Raw genomic sequence first — 14,979 nt, forward strand, 5'->3', positions numbered from 1 at the left:
GGAGTGGCTCGGGTCCAGCTTCCCACAGAATCATCTATCAAAGGGCAAGAGCACAACAGGAACAGTCCCACAAGAAGGAGCCAGGCCAGGAAGAGCTGAGGGCATGGCCCTGGGGCCTGTCAGCTGGGGTATAGTACCACGGTACAGGGACAGGGCAGCTCCTCTGGCACAGGAAAGGGCTGGGCTGATCCATGACCTACTGCTGGCACCATGGCCCCTTCCTGGTAAAGCTCCTGGATGGGGAGAGCGTCCCAGCACCTGCCCCCAACAAGCCTTTGGTTTGGATACAGCCCTTGGTGGCATCCCAAACTTTGAGCTCATCCCTGTGGGAAGACGAACAGGAGCAGAGGTGAGGGCTTGGGGTTGCTGCAGAGCCATCCAGGGGTGGAGGGTAAAGGCAGGAGCTTTTCTTGGCTCTTTGGACCATCCCAAGCATCACGGTGCATGACTGCTCCTCCCAAATAAGCAGCCCCAGGTGTGTGAAGTTCATCTGAATGCCCCTTTTATTGAATGCCGTGATAGTGTCGTGGGAACATGGAACAGGGTTAAGACTGCGTAAAACAAAAGCTGGAAGAGAAAGAAGTTTCAAAAAAAAGGGGGAAAAAACAGGTTAGACCAGTTAAACCAGCATTGGAGTGAAGATGCATGGGGGTTTAATGTAGTGTTAAAGGATAAACTTGAGCATCTCCTGCACATGCCCCACACCAAGCCAGGCTGTTTTTAAGGTCTTGAGTGGGAAATGAATGGGTCGTGTCCCAGCTGAGCCCACGCGGGGCGGGCAGGAGGCACCAATGGGGGGTCAGAGGAGTCCCGAAGGTGGTACCGACCCTGGGGCTCCCACACCGTGCAGCTGCATGGGAAGGGCTCCTATGCCAGTTCATAAACATCTTCCTTTTCCTAGTGATGATTACATATGTGATAGATAGTTCTCTAGGCAACATGTTTCAATGCGAGTCAACTCTGGGGATACACAGCCCAATCTAACAATGAGAAATGTGCTTGCAGTCCAACAGAAGCTCTGCTTCCATCTCCTCAGGAAAGGAGGTGGTCCTCTCTCCCCTCCAGCAGCATGTTAGGGTCCCACTGGAGTTCCTCTCTGCAGCTACTCTTCATCGGAGGAAGAGCTCTGATCCAGGGGGTACACCATGAACATCACGTCCGGCCGTGACGGGACAGCGGGATGGCCAGGCCGCACGATCTCAAAGCCCAAGAAGCTGAACGTCTTCAGGAGCGGAGCTACCAAAGAGAAGGAGATCTGTTACCAGCAGGAATAATCCTCTTTACCTCTCCCTTGAGCCATCAGTCTTAAGTGTGTGGGACACTTCTTTGAGTGCATCCAGAGCTTACTGTGCAGACAAGCACAGCCCTCTCCAGCAGGGCTCTTCCTGTGCTCATCACAGCTGCTCCTAAGTGTGAAGGGATTTCAGCTGTGCAGCTTTGTCCTCATGTTTCTTCTATCTCCTGTGAGAAACAGCAGTGGTTGGCCTGCACCAGCTGCACATCCCTGCTTTCCTAGGATGCATGTGGCCATCCCATAGGTTCTGTCCTGCCCTAGCACCCTTGAGCACCGAGAGGACAGACAGCAGCCAAGAGGAATCTGCTCAGGGACAAGGCAGACATTTGCTGTCTCCACAAGGAGGTGCTGGAGCTCAGTGGAAACACCAGACAGCTCTGCACAGGTCGGGGTGGGACCTGAGGAAAGCCACATGTGGGAATTGAGCACGGGGCCAGCCCAGACAGACGGTTCTGTGGCAGTCACTGAAGCAATGGCTGCCCTGTGACCCTCGCCTTATGGCACCCTCGGGCAATCAGCTCCAGCACACTGTGTGGGAGTGACCATGCAGAGGAGCTCCTGAAGATACTTCCCGGCAGCACTGAATTTAAGCTGCATAGACAAGGACCCAGGTTTCCAGAACTCCTACAAACAACCCCTGGCCTTGGCTGTTCCCAGCCTCCGTGGGGGCCACCCACGCAACCGGTGCTGGTGGTGACATAACAGTCAGGACTTGATCTGGAAATTATTCCTGGCATGGTAATAAGGGATGATGACATCTTCCTGGGCTCAGCTCAGCTTTACTAAGGCCCTTCGTTTCGGAGAAGCCGGGACAGCTCACAAAGCTGCGGAGTAAAATTAGAGCTGGGGTTGGAATTACTCGCTCGGATACAGCCGGACTCTGGTGGGATTTAGAGTGACATGCTCCCAGCCCCCCAGGCTGTAATCCCTCATCCAGCACTTCTATCTTTAGATACTAACGCTGTCCCCAAAGCCATAAGCATCTCCAGCCAGGGCCAGGATTACCTGTAAGCCCGGAAAGGACAGAAGTGCCAGGAGATCTTTAAAAAGCTGGTGAATTTCGGGGCAACAGGCTCGAAGTGCTTGTTTTCCATCTAATAACTCCTCCCTGGTTTCACCTTCCATGTCACAACAGCCTGGTGCCAAACAGAGACTTCACTGCTCACCAAAGAGGGAATATTAACTGCCACTGGATGAGAAAATCATCCCAAATAATTCAGGAGCAGCTTTTTGCACCAGAGTATTTAATGGCAGGACAGCAAAACAGATGAATGGAATCCCAGATTGGTTTGGGCTGGAAGGGACCTTAAAGCTCATTGAATTCTACCCCACTGCCATGGGCCAGGACAACTTTCACTAGAGTAAGTTGTTCCAAGCCCTATCCAGATCTGCTGGAGAAACCACAACACTTCCTTGCCCTTACCCTCCAAAAAGAGCTGGTTTCCTCCACACAAAACTATTCCCCTAAGAATTATGCACGTAACAATCCCTGCACCAGGAGGGTCCCGTGGGTCTTGCCCTGGGATGACCAAGTTTCTTTACAGCTTCAACAGCACCGTGTGAGATGTCAGGAGCAAACCCGAGCATGCGTCAGCCCCTCACCTCGATCCTCTCTGCTTTTCCTGAAGCAGATGAAGACGTAGTTGACTTTCATTTTTTCTTCAGCAAACTCCAGCAGTGCTGACAACCTGCCAAGGAGGGGGAAGACAAAAGGACATCAGCTCTGGGAAGTCCTGTCCTGAGGAAGCCTCTGAGCATTATTGAATTATCAACTGTTTGGATGTTTTCGGACACAAAGATTGTTTACAGCCCCCTTCCAGCAAACAATGGGTGCTGAAACAATGGGCTTCCTGCCCTGCAGATTCAAGAGCTGTGCTTGCTCCGAGTCCCGATCAGTTCCCGTCCTCACAGCCACAACCACCCTCCCCACCCGTGGTGCTTTGGGACCAAAGCCTTCATAGGCAGGAAGTGGAATATTGCAGCTGCTCCTGGGCCAGTCTGCATTCCCTGGCAATGCACATGGGGGATCTGGGAGCTCTGTGCTTTTTGGGAAGGAGAAGCGCCCAGAACCGAGCTCATGGCAGGCAGAAAAGGAGAACAAACCATCCCCAGAGAACGTGTGCAGAGGCAGAGCCATTTTCCAGGCGCATCGGCTGCATGGCACAGCTGCTGCCCCCCAATCCTCGCTTCCTGCCTTTCCAGCTGGATTATTTCTGCCACCTCTTGATGGAAGTGGTGCTGCAGTAACCCCTCTGCGAGCCTCCAGGGTGGCACACGGATCAGCTGCTCTCACTTGCAACCGCTGGCGCTGCCAGAGCAGTGACAAACAGGCCTTGGCTCTCCATCTCAGTAACCAGCTGTCAGCACAGCGCAGCAGATTAAATTTGCAAAGGTTCTGTTAATATGTTAATTAACTACTGTAATTATGGCCTCTGGCCTCTCCTCGGCTGTTTCACCCAGCTAAAAATAACCTGACAAAATTGCGCTTTAAGTCACAATGACACTGGCAAATAAATCCCCTCCCAGAAGGACCCATTCCAGGGGGAGCCCAGAGATTTATGGGCCAACTGGAGAAACTACACAAACGTTTATCTGGACTCAGAGTCAAATGAGACAAGTGTGAGACAGCAACAACACTGCCACTTCCTGAAGGTGCCCGGCGATGGGTTTTTCCTTAATTAGCTCGTGTCACTGAGGGATGAAGCCTACTTGGAGATTTAGGAGGAGTTGATTGCAGAATCCAGCAAAGCCACATCTCCACTGCAGCAAAGACCTCTGGCACAGCACTTGGCAGGAAGGAGATGCTCTGGAAGCTGCGTTTACACAAACTTCCCATAGCAGAGCTGTCTGGACAAAACATGACCGGATTCTGCCAAGAGAAAAATCCGAGCTCCTGGCAGAGCCCAGCGCCAGAGCGGCAGCGCTCCAAAAGCAGATCCACCTACTGATGAGGAGAGCATCAATAGGATGGAGGGCTGTTTTTTTCCCTGAAAGAGAGGAAAATCTGCCAAGATAGGCTTGCCAAGTGGCCAGCGGAAAAATAAAATTAAAAAATAATAAAATAGCAGAGAAAATCTTGTTGGCTTTCCATACCAAAGTATACAAAAATTCACTCTGCTCATTTATTGCTTGTTTTTCTTTAGTGTTGGAACTCAAAAAATGGTGACTCATCTGGAATATCACTGGGGGGAAAATATTCCTATGGGGTACTCTGCAGACAAGGGAGCAGAATGTGCACAAACCACAAGCAGAGCTGCCATGGCACAGCCCATTTTCCCCACAGCATGGAATCCCAGGATGGTATGGTTTGGTTTGGTTTGGAAGGGACCATAAAACTCATCTCGTTCCAACTCCTGCCATGGGCAGGGAGACTTTCCACTAGACCACGTTGCTCCAAGTGCCATCCAGCCTGGCCTGGAACACTTCCAGGGATGGGGTGTCCATCCACAATCACCCACGTAAGCAAAGTCCTGCCAGGAGCCATGGCTGCACCTTTGGGATCCAGAACTTACCCTTCTTTGCTTCCATCAGCTAATAATCCATCAGGGATTTCCACAAAGAGGCTCTGGTTTGAGAGCACTGCATCCCAGGAGGAGGTCTTCACCTCTGTGACCTTGTACTGGAAGTGGACAATGTGAGGCTTCCCTTCATGCACTGAGACATCTTGGCTAACAGTGATCTTCTCATCCTGGAAAAATGAAAAATGTAAAGTCCTGAACAGTCAGGGGACAACTGGAAAAAGCAAATGCAAAGAAATAGTCTTAGGGTTTTACTGAGAAGAGGATTATACTTTTCCCTTCCTCTTTTTCTGGCTCAGGGACACATCACACAGTTCTCAGCCCTCAGAGTGATTTCTAGCCATGTTTTCCTGCTGAGGGAATGTAGTTTTACATATTGACATAATATTGAATTTCTTGAGTGGAAGACTCCACTTCCTCCAGGAGTGTATGCAGGCTCCAGCCACATCTGGTGGTGCTTCAAGAACTGCCCTTCCAAGAACACAACTGGACTCAACACCCAACACAGAGCTTCTGCTGCCACAACCCAACCAGTTTCGGTGCCTCTCCCAGAAGGACCCACTTTCTGTTCCAGGAGTGACCACAAATTGCTTTCCCAGATTTTATAGCCAATGGTTTGCCTCCTGGTGAAAGGGAGGAAAACACAGAGCACAGGGAAATTCCAGAGCGGATCTGAAGCTTGTGAGGAGGTCTTCTCCAGAGACCACAAACACACACGTCCTTCCCCAGTCCTGCCTCATGAGGATGCCAAGCATGCAGATTACTTGGGATCAGCTCAGCAGTTCCTAGAAATTCAGTGGTTACAGCTCCATTCCCTCAGACAGTTCCTGCAGGCACTTGGCTTGCCCAGAAATGATTTCCATGTTTCAGTGCAAAGAGCCCCAAGTTAATACTGTTACTGTAGTGAAACTGAACTGTCCCCTGAGCTTGGTGACAGCTGGTGTGTCCCTGTCCCCCACAGGCACCTGCACAGCTCTGAGGTCATGAGAGCACCTGGAGAGCCATGTGTCCCTCCCTCCTCAGCAGGTGGGTGGGCAGTGGTTCACTTCACTGGATCATTGTCCAGCCTCCAGATATTTTATTTTAACAGGGCTATTAATTCAGCAGCTCCTTAGGAGCCCTTACAGGCTTCTCAAGCCACTGTCCCAGTGCTTTAATTCCTATTACCTCCTGTCTTAAAACAGATGTCCTTGGTTTGACTACTGTATGACAGAGAAACCTCCAAGGACACTCACACTGGTGACAAAGTAACACCATGTCCAAATTGGGAGCTGCTTGGCCTCCAAAGCTGAGCAGAGGAAGCTTTTCATTGAAAGCCCACAAAGCTCAGCTGAAAAACAAGTTTACACTTCACCAGAATAAATATCCTGTAGGAAAAAAAGTTTATTCATCGAGTTTGAAAGAAGTCTGAGTGCATCAAGAAATGCACCGAGAGCTGCTCTAGTGAGGTCAAGCTGTGGTTGTGATGGAGCCAGCAGAGAGAGGCAGGGCTGAATACAGAGGTTCTTAAAAAACACAAATCCAGGGGGCTTACATGCATATCCTTCAGCAATGACTTTACAGGACCCTTTACAGTTGTTTTAGTGCAGAAAGTGTTTCTGTTCCAGAAAACATCCTTCTCTCCAGAAAAGCTCACATATCATACTTTTCCCATGCTCACAAAACTAAGACTGGGTGAAGAAGGCAAGGAAAGCAGGCTGGGATTGACACACACACATGGGAGGTGTGCCTTTGAGTGGGAAGTATGGCACTGCCACAGGAAGGGAAATGCATTCTGAGCTATTTGGTTCAGAACCTGGCACCAGAAGTTATGTCCAGTGCTCTAAACCCAGTGAGGCTGTTCCACTGAAACATCACTGTGACAAAGGCAGCACGGCTGCAGGGATCAGCAGAACCAGTTCCCCTGGTTCAGTGGGAATTACCTTTACACAGCCTGGCTGGGGAAGCTGCCACTTTACTTCCAGTTATCCAAACAGAGATGCTAGGGAAGAGAAAGGCCCTGTGGGCTGCTTCTGTGAAGCAGCAACAGCAGCCCATAATTCTTTGGAAGCTGCTCAAAGCAAAATCCTGTTTACACAACAAGCACTCAGTTTTAGTTCACCCTGGAAAAATCCCCACACAAAATCCCCCTGCCATGTTCCTGTGGACAAAACCCCCTGCCACCAGATTGAATTTTACCCAGCTGCCCAAACCCTGGCTCCCCAGCCCTCCAGCTCAATTTCAGCAACAGAAAGCCTCAAGGACCAACTTCCACTTGGTTCCCATTCATTGAGGACAAGATTTTCCAGTCCTGCTCTGCTCCTCAGATGTCCTGGGAAGGACAGGGGGAGGCCCTGGTGTGTTGGCAGGGTGAGAAGGAAGGATGTTGTGATCCACCCCAGCCAAGTGGCTGGAGAGAGCTGTGGAAGCACCGGCTGCTGGCATGGGCTACACCTGCAGCCTCCTGGCCAAGTCTGCCAGCCAGGGCACACCTTGGCTGCACAGCACCCACTCCGGACTTCTTGGCGTTCCAACCTCCAGAAGAGCTCTCTGGATGGAGGGCTGAGCTTTAAGTCTCTTAAGACAAAAATGCCAACACTCATAGGGAGCCCCAGTTTATAGCAGTGATGTATCCCAGTGCTGTGTGCACCGGCAGAGGCAGCAGAGGCAAGTGTGTTCAGAAAGGTCATCCCTTGGACAGCTGATACAGCTGGAAAAGGACTAAAGCTTTTGGATCCAGATGCCTTTCCAGGTCATGCTGGTGGTTGCTGGCTGAAAAGCTCAGCTGCTCTAACTACAGCACTGACTCAGCAGACTGAGCAGGTGACCAAGGGGGCAGACAGAACCCTGTAACCACTCCAAGGTCTGACACACCTCAGATCCTGGGATCAGTTCTGGGCACCTCGTTCCAAGACAGACATTGAGGGGTTGGAACATGTCCAGAGAAGGGAAGAGAGCTGGGGAAGGGACTAGAGCGCAAGCGTGATGAGGAGCAGCTGGGGGAGATCAGCCTGGAGAAAAGAAGGTTCATGGGGGACCTCCTTGCTCTCTACAGCTCCTGGACAGGAGAGTGCAGCCAGGTGGGAGTCGTGCTCTGCTCCCAGGGAATAAGGGATGGGATGAGAGGATATTACCTCAACCATTGCCAGGCCAGAGGAGGCTGGATATTAGGGAAAATGTTTTCACCGAAAGGACTGTCCAGCCCTGGCAGAGGCTGCTCAGAGAAGTAGAGTCACCATCACTGGAGGGGTTTAAAAGCCCTGTGGGTTTGGCACTTGGGGACATGGGTTAGTGGTGAACATGGGCAGTACAGACAGAACAGTTGGACTCAATGACCTTAGATAGTTTTTCCAACCCAAACTATTCCATGATTCTTTGTTACAGCAGGGGCTGATTTTCTGACCAATTCTGCTAGTTTTGTCAAGCAGTAAATCCAGGAGGAATTCCTGGATCCATATTGCTGGGATGCAGCTATCTGGATGACATACACACCACTGCCAAAATCTGTGCAAGTTTAGGGTTGTACTGTAATTAAACACTCCAAAGTCTCCAAATCATGATTTGATCCCACCTTCCTCCTCCATGCTGAGCCCATTTTTTGCCTTTGGGCCTTGCCTGGTGCACAGACAAAGCTTGGAAAAGCTGGCTGGCGGGAGTTCCAGCTGCGGGGTCCCATTTCCCACCCAGAGGGGATTCATTACTTGTCCTGAGCCCTCTTGAAGCTATTTTTGTACCTTCTTTCTGTGTTAGGAAGCTCATTGTGCTGCTTCTCTGGAGTCTGTACCCCCCAAACATCTGTGACAATTTACCTCGGGCATTAAACTGATGGGACCTTGTCCCTGGAGGCTCAGAGGTCGACATTTTGCAAGGGAAGCAGGTGAGGAAAGTGCTGAAAACTCACCAAAGGAAATTCTGAAATCAACCACGAGGTCTGTGATTCTCTCAGAAACTCCAAGAGGAGACTCTGGGAGCTGTGGCCCAAAAGGGTCTGTATCTTTCCATCAGGTAATGTCTGTGTGCCGCCCACAGGTTAATTAAAAATCAGGTCTAACACCTATGACAACACCCCTGGCTCAACAGCCAAATTTGCAAGGTGAGCATAAATTCACTCTGCCTCATCTAAATGGAAGAGCTTGTCCCAGAAAGGAGACAGATGTGAGCCAAGTCACACAAATGCCAGGAGCAGCCAGGTCCCCTCATTCGAAAGGAAAGGTCCCATAGAATGAAGAGGAATACAAAATGAGACGGCTGCAAGTCTGCAGACACAAACCCTTCCTGATCTCCCCTGCCTGTGCTCATGTTCTAGAAACAGCCTTGTCTGGGAGCTGGATGGCTGCCTCTCCCATCTGCGCCTCGGTCCAGGCAGCTCCCAGGCCCTGACAGCTTCACCTTCAGGACCAGGGTGCAGGAAGGAGCTTATCAACCCCTCCCTTGCTGCATTTCACCTTTCAGCTTCTCGCTTCCTGTCTCTGCCAGACATTTCAGAAGCCCTTTCACGTTTTGATAATGCAGGCTCCATGTACAATAGCTGCAGCAGGCCCCTGGGAACAGGCCAGTGAATGATCCACTGCCCAATGGTCTCTCATTTCTTAATAAACAGGTGATATTTAAGCAGGAGAGACCTGTCTGCAGCTCAGTTCCTGAAAAATTACCTGTTCTCCCACTTATTATTTTGGAGTTCTTTGCATTTATTCCCATCAGACTGTGAGAGGAACTGAACATGGTTGTGACACAGGTACAGGTCAGTGTTTAGATGTTAAATCTTTCTCACCTTATATATCAGAGCTGAAAGAGAAGGATCCCTGCCACCCCCTCGCCCACCGGGGATCTTCGACAGTGGGTGAGGGGCATCAGGAGCACCACAGAGGCCCTGGAACGATGTGCCTGCAGCACTGCAGCTGGGGACAGTTACTCAAAGGTAAAATACTACTGCAAGAGAAAGAGAGGGAACACCATGTTACATTAGCAGGGATCACATTTCGGAGGCTCCAGCTTCTCAAATCCCCAAATCATTCGTATCCTTGCACCTCCACAGCACCCAGATGTCCACACTGAAACCACCCGCTACCCCAGCGGCACCAGAACCCAGTGTGTTTTGTTAGGATTTCAGGAGGGGCTAGAGCCAGGAACCCAGAGAGAATGCTGAGCAACCTCATGCTAATAAGGGAGGCCTGGAAGGCTGCCAGGAGCAGATGGCTGGGAACACATGACCAGATGAGCACACATTTTCTAGAGACAAATATCTACAAATAGATCAACAGGGCCCAGGAGGAGAAGGTTTAAGTTTCATATTTTCAAAGCCAGGAGAAGTGAAAGGGCTGGTTCTTCAATAGGCTCCACAATGTCCACGGCAACATTTTCACACACACATGAAGTGCCATGCAAGCATCCTCCACCCCAACCCTAAAAATTACTAGTTCACCCCACAGAGATACTTTGAACAGCAAGAAAACACATTTCCCTTGCAGTTTCCAAGTTTGTTTGGAAGCCCTACACATGGTCTTCCAGAATTGCTTTGGACACAGGCTTTTAATGCCTGCTCCAGCTTTTAAGAAGCTCATCAAAGCAAACTATTTTACTTTTGGAGCCTTGGTTCCTCTCTCAGCACCACAAAAGCTCTGTGCTGAGGCCCAGCAATGTTCCTCTACTACGGCCTGCAAAAGCCATGCAGGGAAAACAGTCCTTCTCCAGTGCTCCCATTATGAAACACACCAGCACAAAGCTAAGGAAGCACCACCAAAACAACACAGCGAGGGAGGGTTTTCATGAGCATGGAGTGAGGAATGAAGCTAAAGTGGATAAATTCTGCAGCTGTTCTGACAACCACTGTCTGTCCTGAAACTTCTCACTTGAAGCTGTTCCCAATCCAGTGTTTTTCCACTCTAATCCCTCTCCACAAGGCAGACAGGCTTAAGTATCCAGACATCAAGTACAGAGCTGCACTGCCAAAACCACCTGAGATGCCTAGAAATGTGGAATCAGATTGGTTTGGGCTGGGAGGGACCTTAAAGCCCATCCAGTTCCACCCCCTGCCACAGGCAGGGACACCTTCCACTACACCAGGTTGCTCCAAGCCCCATCCAACCTGGCCTTGTAACTTGCCTGTGCCAGCTGCAAACAAGCTACTAAAATTTGGCATTTCCAAGTGCCAAAAACATAACTCACAAATGTACGAGGCAGAATTCACCACGGATCTCTGCTTACCACCTACCACCAAAACCATCTTTCTACAGGAAACACTTAATATTCTTCCTCCACACATTCCCTCCCCCAGGTTCGCTAGACAAGGCTCTGGGGCAGCATTCCCATGTGCTAGAGCAGACACCTCTCAGAGAAAAGGCAGTTTAATTACACCAGGAGATGTCTGGGAGCAAAGCAGGGTGTTCTGTGCTCCCTGGTGTGCCTGGGGCTATCAATGGGCCAGTGTGTGTTCAGTAGTAGTGGATGTCGAGAGGATGACAAAGCACTTTGTGCCGTCCCCACCCCCGAAAGCTGTTGGCAGCTTTGTTATTCCCTTCCCTCCTCCCTCTACCCTCCAGCCAACAATGTACTATTGATAGCTCATTCCAACTTGCGGCCAAGGCATCGAGAAACTGGATAATGAAGTAGAGTTGTGGGAAAAAAAAATAAAAATAATTAAAACAGAGAGGCAGTTTTCACGCAAAGCAGCCAAAGACACTTCCCGGTCTCACTTCCTCTGGCACATGCCAAAAGTCAAAACACCAGCCCCCTTCAGCTGCTGCCTGCACATCCCTGGCCCAGATCTGCAGACCTCCACTTTCCCCCCCAGGATTAGGGTTCTGAGAGCAGCACTCTTAGGGAAGAGAGTTTGTGTGGGGCACAGATTGAAAGGGCTTTTGCTTTTGCTTTCTCCAGCTGTGCTTCAGCTCTCTGGGCAGAAATTCATGCAAACACTCAAACACATCTGATTCCTTCATCCATCCTCAGGCAACTCTCCCTGAGGCCTGTCTATAGCTTAAAAGTTAGGCTTGTGCTCCCTTCTGACGTCTGTCCTCCTCGGAGAAGCTGCTTTCCTGCAGCTTGGCTGAAATTAAGACGCATTTAGATCACCAAGACCCTTCAGTGGAGAAACTCCTCAGTACAAGCTGCTCATCTGTGCCCTGCCCGAAAGGGGAGCTGAAAGTCGATGTTACTAAGCTCCCATCCCGCGGGTGTAATTTTAACTCGCTAAGCTCCCAGCGATCCCAAGCCCGTGCCCTGTCCCTGGGAAGTGCAAAGGGCAGTTCAGCAACTTCAGAGCCCCATCACCGCTGCTCCTAGGCAGCCCTGGCACACACAGCCAGGCTGAGACCACCACCAGCATATCAGGGGCTGAAATCGACCCATTTCCTTCTTTTGGGGGTTTGATTTGTTTTGAACGCTTAGACCAGATGGAAGGCTCCACAAAGTTCCCCTGACGTTGGAGAAATGACTGTTTTGTTTGTTTTCCTTTCTGCCCCTTCCCAAAACAGGCTCTGGAGATGCAGCTGCACTCGAATACTAATACCACTACTACGACTAATAACAACAACAATTATTATTATTGCTAGACACATATCCAGGAGCCCGATTTGAGGAGTAAATTGTAAATAACCATCTGGTCAGCACAGCACAGCTTAACCATCTCCCACACAGGCAACGGACAAGAACCAGGGCTGCTTCATGCGCATCCTCTGGGCTCTTACCGGCGACAGAGGCGCAGGAAATGACACCCTGGGGACTCTAAACAAGGAACAGACACACAAGATGAATCGGTCAGCTGAGAAAAACACACAGATCCTGTAAGTTCGTGCCTGCTGACACCCAGCCTGCCTGGAAAAGCCACCTTCCTCCAGGCACAGGGAGGTGTGGGGGGCGCGGGGAGGGAGCGCTCGGACCCCGCCGCAGCGAGGGCAGCTCAGCGAGAGGTGCTCAGGCCCTGGCGAGCCCAGACCCATCCCCGGGAGGTTCCTCCCGGGGGAAGCAACGCCTCGATAGGGATCTTAAGCGGGGAAAAGCGGAGCGGCCTCCCCACGTCCCGCGGCCTCCCCGCGGCCTCCCCGCGGCCTCAGCGCCCGCCCGCGCCCCGGGCCCGCCCGCCGCCGCCGCCGCCGACCGCGCTGAGGAGCGAGGGAGGGCGAGGGGAGCGCGCTGCACACCTGTCCTGGGTGTTTATCATCGTGCGCTCCCTCCGGTGCGGCCGCGGTCGCTGCTGGCGCTGGTGCCCGGCTGTGCCCCGCCTCCGCTCCGCTCCGCTCCGCTCGGCGCCGCGCTCCGACTGACCCCGCGGGCCCGAGCGCGGCCCCGCCCCCGAGCCGCGCGGGCCCGAGCGCGGCCCCGCCCCCCGGCGCGCGGGCAGCCCGGGAACCTGCGGCTCCAGCCAGGGCGCGCGCCCGGCCCCGGCCCCGCCTCCCACACCCACCAGCCTGTGACGTCACCCCGGCGCGCGGCCGCGCCTCTCGCGTCTGTGAAGGGGGCGAGGGGAGCGCGTCTGGGGCTCCCGGTTATCCATAGGGACCCGGTTATCCATAGGCTCCCAGCTACCCATAGGCTCCCAGTTATCCATGGGGTCCCGGTTATCCCCTCAGGCTCCTGGATCTCCTCATGGTCTGGTTCTCCTCAGGGTCCCAGATTGCCCCTCAGGCCCCTGCTTCTCCCCTCAGGCTCCTGGCGCTCCTGGGGCTCCCGTTTATCTCTCCCCATGGGTTCCCACCCCTGTGGGGCAGGTCTCAGGTCTCAGGTGGCCCCAGGCCTGCTCCTGGGCTGTGGGCAGTGGCAAGGCCCAGGAGGAACAGGGGCAGAGGTGATGGGAGAAGAGGTTAGGGAACAGGGCCAAGGAATGAGGAGCTGAGCACTGGTGGAGCCACATAGAAGAAGCCACTGCTGTGGAGGTTAGAGACTGGGAAGAAATTCATCCCTGTGAGGGAGGTGAGGCCCTGGCGCAGGGTGCCCAGAGCAGCTGTGGCTGCCCCATCCCTGGCCAAGGCCAGGCTGGACAGGGCTTGGAGCAACCTGGGATAGTGGAAGGTGTCCCTGCCCATGGCAGAGGGGTTGCAACTATATGGGATTTAAGGTCCCTTCCAACACAAATCATGCCTTGACACAATGATTCTATTTCCTGCTTAAAGTATGCTGCTGGTACATAAAATGTGGCCTGGGATACAAGATAACCCAGATAAGTAGGAGCCTGAGTAAAGAATGAACACATGGATAACAGAATGCAGAGCTGCCTGTGACAGGGTTCTGCAGGAGCTTTTGGTGAGAAGTGTATTCATAAGAGAAAAGAAGTCAACACAGCCAAAGATGAGGCTCCTGGAGAATCAGACAGATGGAAGAACTTGTGGGCTTCAGTCCTGCAAGAGAGCTTCGTGGGTGCTGAGCCTTCACATGGGATCAGGGACTGAGCAGCCTTCTGGAAGAGCTCTGGAGTCCCTGTGGATGCCAGCCCCAGGGTTGGAGTCCTGCAGAATCTCACACTGACCCACCTGGTCTCACACCTGGCAGAGGCAGCTTCTGAGTGGCAGTGCAGGCTCCTGAGTGACACGTGCAGCAGCCTGAGGCGCGATGCCCCAGTAGGCTCAGGGTTTCTGGGCTCTGACCAGCGGCCCTGGACTGGAGATCCCAGATCCCAGTGCAGTGGCGCTGCCCCTCGCTCGGCAGGAAGGGACCAGATGTTCTGCAGAATGTTGAACATCAGCCAGGGCCCAAGTTCAAACAGAGCCCATTAAATGGCCTTTTCCCCCTTCCTTCGCATTTCCAGCCCTGCTTGTAGCCCTGATTCTATTTATAATGCCCAGGAAAAGCAAACTGAGACTTTCCCACAGTGCCGGCTTCTCAGGCAATTGTTGTTTGGGAAGCTGGAATGTACATAGTATTTTTTTTGCATCTCCCTGGGAAAGGTTTATATTTTTTTTTTTGCATGTCACTCTGTGTCCCCATCTGTGCTGAGGAGGAGAGTGTGTGAAACACAAGGTGTCTGGTGCTGCTTACAGCTCTCCAGTGTGTGGCCACTGCTGGTTTAGGGGTCTGTGCCCACGAGCCCCTTGTGGGGAGGGTGCTGGGTGCAATGAGAGGCGTCCTGACAAGCCATGAGGATGGAGGCCAAAGAGGGGCATTGCCCTCAAGACATAGACCCTGGCTCAGTTCCAAACCCTGGGAGTGCCCATTGTGCTGCTTGCTCTGTGCCTCAGTGTCCCCTGAGTGCAGAGG

The 14,979-nt window shown here is 52.3% G+C and overlaps 1 protein-coding gene across 1 annotated transcript; it reads right to left on the reverse strand.

Moving 5' to 3' along the window:
- Positions 1-480: 480 nt before the first annotated feature.
- OAZ2 (ornithine decarboxylase antizyme 2) lies at positions 481-13,054 on the reverse strand. The gene is given in 6 exon segments (XM_086848544.1): positions 481-1,236; positions 2,897-2,982; positions 4,807-4,982; positions 9,563-9,643; positions 9,645-9,720; positions 12,930-13,054. Coding segments are annotated over 6 exon segments (573 nt in total). The 5' UTR covers positions 12,950-13,054; the 3' UTR covers positions 481-1,102.
- Between the last annotated feature and the right edge of the window lie 1,925 nt (positions 13,055-14,979).

The sequence above is a fragment of the Cyanistes caeruleus genome, chromosome 13 (assembly GCF_971803275.1).
Source record: "Cyanistes caeruleus chromosome 13, bCyaCae1.hap1.1, whole genome shotgun sequence".
Taxonomy (NCBI): domain Eukaryota; kingdom Metazoa; phylum Chordata; class Aves; order Passeriformes; family Paridae; genus Cyanistes; species Cyanistes caeruleus.